Source organism: Cyanidioschyzon merolae, chromosome 17, assembly GCF_000091205.1.
Source record: "Cyanidioschyzon merolae strain 10D DNA, chromosome 17, complete genome".
NCBI classification, from domain to species: Eukaryota; Rhodophyta; class Bangiophyceae; order Cyanidiales; family Cyanidiaceae; genus Cyanidioschyzon; species Cyanidioschyzon merolae.
The window spans coordinates 3639-12984 of record NC_010143.1 but is presented as its reverse complement, the minus strand read 5'-3'; the positions used below and the strand labels follow the sequence as shown (position 1 = coordinate 12984).

Sequence of the window (9346 nt, the reverse complement as noted above, 5' to 3'; positions counted from 1 at the left end):
ATCGGCAAGTGCGATACGTCGCGTTGCACATGGATTGCGCTCGCTGTTATGAGTACCGCCTAGTCGTCGGCGGTGACCTGGTGCCGCGCTGCGCCCTGGTTCAATCCGCCAGCACCCGTCTCGCCGAGATCTCGATCTGCGACGCGTGCTGCGGAGGCTGCGTCGAATCGAGCGCTTCCCAGGTAAGCTCATCGATCGAGGAGTCATCGAGCGGCGTGGATTTCCCGCCTTCCAGATCCGAGGATGTATTCGCCTCTTTGGCGAGAGCCGCTGGCGCTTGTCCAGCACGCTGCATCGCCAGCGCCGAACGCTTCCACTCGTAGAAGCCGACCAGGCCCTGTCCGAGGCAGAACAGCATCGTGAAGCATATCGACACGGTAAGCACCGCGAGCGCGTGGAAGCTGTTATCGTCCCGTGTCTTTGCGATCCAGTCCGGGGAGAAGATGACGAACCAATAGTAGAAATCGGAGATAGAGCAGTACTGCGACGCGCCAATCTGCGGCGAGCAGATCGCCTGTGCAACCTGCAGCGCCAGCGCCAGGCACGCTACCAGCACGAGGCCTATCCAGCAGGAGCCCTGGAGGGCGAAACGCGCACGCGGCGGTAGCGCTGCATGGGGTGCGCTGGCGGCACCTACACCGATGATCGCCAGCACCAGAGTCAGGCACGTCACCAGGATGCCGTTCCATGTCGGGCTGCGAGCGGCGACGACGAGCCCCACCACGGCAGCTACCGCCAGGAACGCAGTCGATACGAGGTACCCGGTGTGCATTTGGCAGAGTTTGCGCTCCAGGGTGCGTCGCTCAACGATGATCCAGAGCACGCCAGCCAGGGTCCAGTAACCGAAGTAGACGACAGTGGAGACGAAGGTCGGCGCATCCACGTATCCGAAGAGCTCGTGCAGCAGGTTGAAGAACTCGTTCCCGTCGTCCGCGCAGCAGGCCTCGGTGGACCAGAGCGCGGCATTCCACCACGGCCGCTGCGTGGATGGAATCGACTCGTCCTCGTTGCCGTTGCGCGTGAATGCCCCGAACAGGTTCGCTTTCTGGAGGTCCAGGAAGGCCGTCGACAGGAAGCCCGCAGCGAATGCGATCAGCAGCAGCGACGAGAGCGCGAAGAAGAGGCGCAGATCGAAGGCGAGCGCCCCGCGGTAGATTGCCCAGGCGACGACCAGCGCAACGGCCACGCCGACGGCTGCGGCGATGGGAATCGAGCTCCACGAGACACCGCCCGTGATTCCGAACAGGAATACGATGAGCTCGACGCCCTCACGCAGCACGGACGTGAAGACGAGCAGCGCAACGCCCCATCGGCCGCGCCTCGACAGCGCCCGCGCTATCCCGCCCTCGAGGTCGCGGCGCATGTGCGCGGCCGTGCTGAGCATCCAGAAGATCATCCACGTGATGAGCACTACCGCCACCAGTCGGACAATGGCCTCGAAGAGCAGCTCAGTGAGACCCGTATACAGCTTCTGGCCGCGCGTCCAGAAAACGATGCCGAATGCGATTCCAATGACGATGAGCACACCGACGCCGGCTGCAACGCCCAGCCAGACGTCTCTGAGGTAGCGCTCATTCTTGGTGCGCCGCAGTTATGCCAGACAGATCGAGACCACGATGCAGGCCTCGAGGATCTCGCGAAACGTAATGATAAAGCCTGCCAGTGAGAAGAGCTGTACCATGATAAAGCAAGGACTAGCACGGTCGGGGATGGTATGCAAAAGCCCGTGAGAGTACTTTAAGAACACCGAGTGTGTTCTTTTGCAGAAAACGACCTAAACGTGAGTCTCTACGCCTACGTGCCTCTGCAACGGGCAAGAATGAGCGGGAGAACAAGTTGGCGGGTTCCCACGACGCTACGACTACCGCTACTGCTGCTGCTGCTCGTGCTGCTTCCTCCGATATTGATGGCGCACGCGCATGCTGCACGCCAGCCGCCAATCGGCACTGGACTGGCACGGGATCGGCACGGGATCGGCACGGGATCGGCACGGGATCGGCACGGGATCGGCACGGGGCGTGCATGCCGGCCTGCTGGCAGCGAGTTTCAGATGAATAGCTGCGCACTCATTGATGGATGCGCTGCTTGATACGACAGAGACATGCCAGGCAGGTGGTTTCGTAGTACACCAGGTGCGTTCGATGGCGACGGAACGCCAGCGTCATGCACGGTGCGATTCCTGTGGTGGACGATCCTGCCAAGCCGTGCAGGGCAATATTCCGACAAAGCGATTCCACAGGGGTCAATGTGCTCGCTGATGCTTTCATGCCACATCGCTGGTAACAGCACATTGATTTCGTGGTTGTTCGCTGTACTGCTCATACATTCGCGTATCGAACAGAGCGTATCGGTGAACGAGACCGGTTCACGTGGTACAATTGGATTTCCTTTCGGGGTGCTTTCGGGATGCGTGCATACGGAAGCAACGCACTGGACACGTGTACTATGTGCGTGCGCTGGCAATCACTCGCGCTTCTCTGTGATACGCATGGATGCGAGAGGCACCGGACACGCACACGCTGCGTCTACGAGAGCCTCGGGGGCAGCATGTCGCTGTGATACACACCAGGGACCTGGACGGAGCGCTCTGGTATCGGGAATCTGCAGTCGCTTGACCGCTGCGCTATGCTCGCCGTCAGGTGTCATGCACTGCTCGTCATTCAGCTTCGCCAAGTCTTGCGCTGCAACGTGCGGGCATCAGTGCAACGGCACACAGGAGGGCCAAGACGCGCCCCATGAGTGAACTGCGCCCTTCGTGGGTTGCAGTCACCAGTGGCGGCGCCGGCGCCTCCCAGCTCGATGCCCGGAGCGGCATTCAGAGCGCCTGGCCTCGTTCGTGCGCGGCGCGTGTCGCCTCTCGTAATACTTCTGAACGTTTCGTATCGGTGCAAGCTGCTGCACCGTCTAGCGTGTACTGCATTGTCGGTGGAGTAGCTTTTATTATCAGTTTCGGTCTTGGTGCCACTGCCGCCGTTTTAGTGCGGCGTCCATGACCGGACAGCCCGTGAGCGCTACACCGGCTTTCGCGTGGCTGACTGTCGAGCCTTGCTGCTCGGAGCGAGTGTGACTTTGGTGTGCGGGACGGCCGTGTTTCAAGCTTGGAACGCCAGATGGACGAACTTCCAGAGCAGGTACTGGTGGAGTTCCGCGCAGGTCGCGCGTACCTGGACAGTGGTTTGGTGCACTCGGACGGCCGCAAGGGCTGCGTCCGTGTCGTGCGAGCCGCGGACGGCCTCGTGCACTTCCAGTGGCTCGACCGCGCAACCCGTGCAATCGAGGAGGACCTGATCGTGTTCCCCGGCGACGCGAACTGGCGGCGCGTGCACGCCTGCCGGACTGGTAGAATGTTCGTCTTGGGCTTTGCGTCGTCGGATCTACAGCTGTTCTTTTGGCTGCAAGAGCCTCGCTGCGACGCGGACGTGCGGCTGGCACAGCGGCTGCGCAACGCGCTCGAGTGTCGTCCCCTGGACGACCCTGCTGGCTTGGATCACGCAGATGAGGTGCGGCTCAGCGACGCAGAGTCCCGACCTGGGCCAGGCCTCAGCTCGCAGGTACCTGACGGCGCGACGCGTCCGTCGTCCGCCGCGCTTGGGCAGTCGCTCGTAGACGCGCTGCAGCGTCTGGGGGCCAGCGCTGCTTCCGATGCTGTGCATGCTGCGGATGACGCAAGTCGACAGCCGCAGGCGCGCGCCGATGATACGCCTGACCTCGGGGCGCTTCTGCGCTGGGGCCCCGCGCTGGAGCGGCTTCTCCGCGAGCCGGGCCTCGGACCTGCATCCGCTGCCCTGTGCCGCGAGTACCTGCCATCCAGCATCGACCTGGAGAGCGTGCTGCAATCTGCCGCGTTTCGGCAGCAGCTGGAGGCGCTTTCGACTGCGCTGAGACGCAGCCGCGGCGATGCTGGTCCCCTGTTCGCAGCGTTTGGCATCGAGCCACCACCAGCGGGCGACTGGCGGCACGATCTGGAGGCGCTGCTAGAGGCGCTGCGCCTTCGCGCTGAGGAGTCTGCGCGCAGTCGTTCTGAGGGCCCAGCGCCAGAATCACGGCATGGTGGTGGTAGATAAACTCGAGTGGGCGAGCTCGGGTTACCTGGAATAGAAACTCAAGTTTTATGCAGAGTAAACTGTATAGATACGTGCCATTGCCTATAATAATGCGGATATCCCATAGACTCGCATCTGGAGCATCGTGCTATCCTCTATAAAACTGCTGAAAGTGGATAGAATCTTCTGCGCTGACTCGTGGAGGCACGCATCAATCGACTGATCGTTGCGAGACTGTACAGCCTGCACTTGTGTGATTGCTCACAGATCAGTATCGGCGAGCGTGCGGTTTGCGACTGTCCTTGTCGGGACAGGCGGCCGCTACGGGTCGTGTGCCTTGCGCGGACGCCCTCGGATGCGACGCTCTGTGCTGGCGGTGAGCGCAACAGTGTGCAGCACTTGCACTTGCGCAGGCGGGCTGCACAACGAGCAGCTGCAACTGAGCAGCACGAGTCGCGTATCGGCTAGCGAATGCGTCACGCTGGACCCGGCCGACCTGGGTGGCGCTGCAGCCTCTGATTCGTGATCAGGGTGTGGGCGCTTTATTCACATAGAATATGCTCCGGTTCGGCGGTGAATGCCGACGCTGCTCGTATCCGCTGGTAGAAGTGCATGCACGATGCGTGTGCAGTGTGCAGGGTATCTACCGGTGCATCTGTGTGCGCAGCAGGATTCAGAAGGCAGAACGTTCCGCAGATTCTATGAGGCACCTTGTTGCTGGAATGACAGAATGGTGTACGCGACATTGCCCAATGATGCAGCATTCCATTGGATTTGGCGGCAGTTGGCTAGGCAGCCTCTAGCAGCGCCACACGTCACTGTATCCACACACACGCGCGATGCGTGCTCCCATGACACTACTGCGGCATGTGAATTGCGTTTCGCGGAGATGCAAGGCAGCCCTTATAAAGGCTCGCTGCGATCGACGCACCTGTAACCGAAGCATCCACGGCGACGGCGTTGATGTTGACTGCGGCACCAACGATTGCGTTCCGCACATGCGAACAGATGCGAATCAGCGCTAGACACTGATCTGTGCTTTACACAGCCGTTGCCCATCCGCATACGAACACGCACGCGCCTATGCCTGCGCATGCATCTATCTATGGATACACCCCGTAGACTACGGGTACGGGCGCTGAACTTGGAAACATCACCCAAGTGCATGGATCGCTGTATGCATGCATGCATGCATGCGTGCGTGCGTGCGTGCATGCATGCGCTGCGTGCAGCGCGTCGCCAACGCGTGCTGCGCTACGCCCGCAGATCGACAACAGGCACAGAATAGGACACTGCCGTGAAGCGTGTGCAGCGGTGCCGGTGCCGGTGCCAGTGCCAGTGCCGATACCGATACCGATACCGATACCGTGCTGAGGCCTCTGCTATGGCAGCGCCAACGAGCTGCTCGGCCGGCAAGGGTCGGGAAGCGAGTGCGTCCTGTTGCCTCGAGGTACTGCCCGTGGACGTGGCCTTTGTGCAACTGCATGCTTTCTCTGTAGTTGGCGAGAGGCTCGCTTCGGGTGCCGAACGAACGCCGCTGTCGCAGGTGCTGCCTCGGCGCTGGACACCGCTGCACCCGGCGAGCCTGCAAGATCGCAAACAAGCGTGGGTGCTCGGGCAAGTCCTGCAGAGACACCGGAGCTCGAGTGCTCTGCAAGGGTCCCGTGTTGGGCGCCCGCAGGCTGCGATTGTGCAGCTGCGAGCGTCGCTTGACCGCAGCGCACTGGCAGGTATGTCCTTGGCTCAAGCGGGCTTCCTCGTGATAGGCGCACGTGAGCCGGTCCTCCTGGACGTGGGCCCACTGCACCAGGTTGACGTCACTATGTTGCTGACGGGTGTAGCGACGGTTGGCGGTGTTCTCGTAGGACTCTTGATCGCGTTCATTATCTCTCGGCAGTGATGTCGCTGCACTGCGGCTGCACTGCTGGCGCTGCCCGCTGCGGTCTGTGCGATCCGCGCAGCATACGTTTGAACGGCAGAGGGCTTAGAACATTCGTTTGGCGTCTATTGCCGTGCATCACGCTTTGTATGCGTTTGCGTATGGATTCTGGGCGCACTCGGCGCCTGCGCATCTCTGGAATTGATAGGATTTAGAATGCTTTCCACTAGACGGGAATTGCCGACTGCGGGATTGTTGCATCATTCGAATACGTATGCCGCACGGCCGCACGCATTGCAGGTGACGCTCAACGGGGAACACGGCTGCCGCCTCCAGGTGCCGGCACCCATGGCGTGTCGGCCCTGGCCGCAGACGCCATCCAGCTCCGGAGTGAGGGCATCGTCGATGTCAATGCCGGGTCCGGGCGGAGTCTATGTGCGTTACCCTTGAGCGCACGGCGCTGTAACGGAATCAGATTGCGCGTACTGGACAGCATAGCCGGAGGTGGCGCGGTCATATCGAATCAGCCAAGAACGTGGGTGCACGAGCAGGTGGCGGTGTGCTAGAAGCGGGGCGATGCCGAGTCGTCTATAGGTGCAGTGGTTTGGATGGCGGGCCGATGGACGCGAAGCCACGGAGCCACCTGGTATCGCAGTGCGAATCGGCCCCGACGTGCGCGGACACCTAGATGGCGCTGGCATGGACGGCACTCCCGTGCATTCACCGAGCGCATCAGCTGCTGCAGCATGGCTAGAAGCGATTGCTCATCCGAATGCGGAGGAGCGCGCGCGATGCATCTTGCGGATGGTGCTATATCCGAGACACCAATGCACGGACACCGCCCCTTTATGACGAAAAACGCGTTCGGTGGCGTTGCACACCAGTCGTGGCGCACTGAGCCCTGCTGATGAGCACACAGTAGCGTCCATTCTCAGAGAGCGACTGTAGCGTCACGCTTGCACCCTGCTGTGGCCCCCCATACGGGCGACAGCTGCCAGTCAGTAAAGTCCACGCATCCAGTCGCCGAGAGATTCGAGTTCACAAACTAATCTATGACGCAAGCCTCTTCACCTCAGTCGAGACTGTGCGCTCTATTGCGTGCGCTGAGCACGCTCCCAGTGCCGACGTGCTCGACAGTGCGCCACTTTGCTGCCTACAAGTCCTAGAGGATGCGTTTTCCAGGCCTGCGTCTAGTGCGTGTCTTTGGAAGAACAACAGGTATGCGTTCCCAGCGGTTACACGCACAAGCAGGCGTCACAAACAAGGATCGTTCGAGGCACGCATGTCACAAATACACTTGGAGCATGCACACATGCGCATCCCCAGCGGATTCGATCACATGGAGGCGTCAAGGGTATCGATGCACGCATCGAGGTGCGTGCCCGTGACACGCATGGGCGCGCACGATGCGTGCGCCTCGGTAAATTTCCCGCTGGCAACGCCGCTGCGCACTCGAGGCGCTCCTTTGAGGGCACGCTGCTGAGCTGTGTCGCCTGCATATTCCCATAACGTCGTTTTCAGTGCCATCCCTTGTTGTCGCCTACGCTGGACGTGTACTTGATCCAGCGCATGGCCTCATGGTCGTCGGCGGTGAGCGCGATGTGTCCATAGACCCAGGCGCGGAAGTACCAGAAGCACCAGAAGACAACGATCCAGACGATACCGGCGAGCGGCAGCTGCAGCACCGACGGTAGCGCCGGCAGATCGAGGACCGCGTGCGCAAAAAGCAGCTCCGCGAACAACAGCGACGGCAGGTAGTGGTAGATAAACGTACTTCGCTGGATCGGCATGTACGGGAGAATGCCGAGAGCATAGCCAAGCAGAAGGAATGTTGCCAGCCGCAGGTAGCGCTCCCATGCGTCCGTGCTCGTTCCACGCTTTTTCCGCTGGCGAATCAGGCGCAGCAAGAACGGCATTGCCGCCACTGTACCAAGCACCGCTGCCAAGCACATCCAGAACAGCAGCGGATTCCCGATCAGATAGATCTGCATGGCGTGATGCGGGCGCAGCGGTCGCCCGTCAGCATCCAACGTACCCTCCTGCCAGCGATTCCAGTAGAGGAGGCCACGGCCTACGTAGGGCCATGTGTGCCAGCGCGCTTGCCACTGGTGCTCATCGAGGATGCGCGCGTTCGCCAGCAGCATCTCCTTGTTGAGCTGCCAGACGAGCTTGAGGAAAGGCGGCTTTCGGGCCTGCGGGTCGTAGCCGTCGCGACCAATGAGGGTCCGCTGGAACTCGGCGCTCATAAAGTCACCGCCTGGTCCATTATAGATCAGAATCCGAAAGTGCGGGTACCAGAGCGCCACGTACAAGAGCAGGGCTGTTGCGGCGACGATCGCGCAGGTGCTCCACTCGAGCGGCTCGGCGGCGAGCGCAGCGCCGGCAACCGACTCGAGGCCGAAGAGGCCGGGCACCACGAGCGTGGTCCACTTCACTGAGAGCGCTGCACCGCTCGCGAGGCCGGCGCGCACAGCAGCCCAGCGTCGAGCGCGGCTCGCTGGAGGCGTGCGCCACAGCCGCACGAACGCATCGATGCATAGCGCGGAGTAGAAGATGAGCTGCGAGTCCGTGAGGATATGGCGCGCCTCGATCAGGTTCAGCATGTCGAAGAGCAGAAACACGCCCACACTAGTGGCTGCGATCCGCGACATACCCATCCCGCGGGCGATGCGGAAGCCTAGCGGAGGCAGGAGCGCCCCGAAGACGCCAGCGCACGCGCGCATCGCATAGTACCGGCTGTCTGGTGGGTAGACCTTGTCGACGTACCAGTCGCGATTCGGGACGTCACCAGCGAGTTTCGCGACTGCAGCCAGCGTGAGCTTCGCCAGAGGCGGGTGGATATCAAAGAAGTAGGTGCGGTTGAGGTAGTGGTGTGCGAACGACGCAAAGTGAACCTCATCGAAGACGCATTCGGGTGGCCAGCGGATCCGGTAGAGGCGCGTCCACAGTCCAAGCAGCACGAGCGCACCCGTGAGCCAGGCGTCCGGGTTCGCGCGTACGTGCGCAGTCGAGCGCAGCACTAGTCGTTCGAGTGGTGATGCCTGTTGTTTCTGCGGGTGAGCGCCCTGGTGCTCATGCTGTGGTGTGTCCACTTTGGTGCGGCCCTGATGCATGACGTCCAAGTCTGCCGCCTGCACACGCTCAGTTGACGGCGACGAGGCGGGTAGCGAAGCGGCAGTGGCGTCCGCGGCTCTTCGCTTGACAGCAGGCGCCATTTTAGGTCCGTGGGAGTACGGCCGGCGCAGGAATCACCAAAGTGTCCCGCCTCGGGGGTCACCAGGGGCAGCGGTTAGGCGTGTGCAGTCGTCTGCGGACAGGCCGCTGTCAAAGGCAGGCGCTCGACGCTGCTGCTGCTGCTCCGCGCTTGATTGAAGAACGTAAACTACTTGCCGAGTAGCTAGCTCTTTGAACGTTTGACGTGCTT

At 61.6% G+C, this 9346-nt stretch overlaps 4 protein-coding genes across 4 annotated transcripts; 2 read left to right on the top strand and 2 right to left on the bottom strand.

Annotated features, from left to right (window-relative positions):
- Positions 1-100: 100 nt before the first annotated feature.
- On the bottom strand, positions 101-1396 carry CYME_CMQ004C (similar to high-affinity iron permease; the record flags this gene model as incomplete). Its single annotated transcript, XM_005537921.1, has 1 exon — positions 101-1396. The coding sequence occupies one exon, from the start codon at positions 1394-1396 to the stop codon at positions 101-103; it is 1296 nt and encodes a 431-aa protein (XP_005537978.1).
- Positions 1397-3110: 1714 nt separating this feature from the next.
- On the top strand, positions 3111-4064 carry CYME_CMQ003C (hypothetical protein; the record flags this gene model as incomplete). The annotated part of the gene is made up of 1 exon (XM_005537920.1): positions 3111-4064. One exon carries the CDS (start codon positions 3111-3113, stop codon positions 4062-4064), a length of 954 nt encoding a protein of 317 aa, XP_005537977.1.
- Positions 4065-5427: 1363 nt separating this feature from the next.
- Positions 5428-5943, top strand: CYME_CMQ002C (hypothetical protein; the record flags this gene model as incomplete). Its single annotated transcript, XM_005537919.1, has 1 exon — positions 5428-5943. The coding sequence occupies one exon, from the start codon at positions 5428-5430 to the stop codon at positions 5941-5943; it is 516 nt and encodes a 171-aa protein (XP_005537976.1).
- A 1496-nt stretch (positions 5944-7439) lies between these two features.
- Positions 7440-9137, bottom strand: CYME_CMQ001C (similar to dolichyl-phosphate-mannose:protein mannosyltransferase; the record flags this gene model as incomplete). The annotated part of the gene is made up of 1 exon (XM_005537918.1): positions 7440-9137. The coding sequence occupies one exon, from the start codon at positions 9135-9137 to the stop codon at positions 7440-7442; it is 1698 nt and encodes a 565-aa protein (XP_005537975.1).
- Positions 9138-9346: the final 209 nt, after the last annotated feature.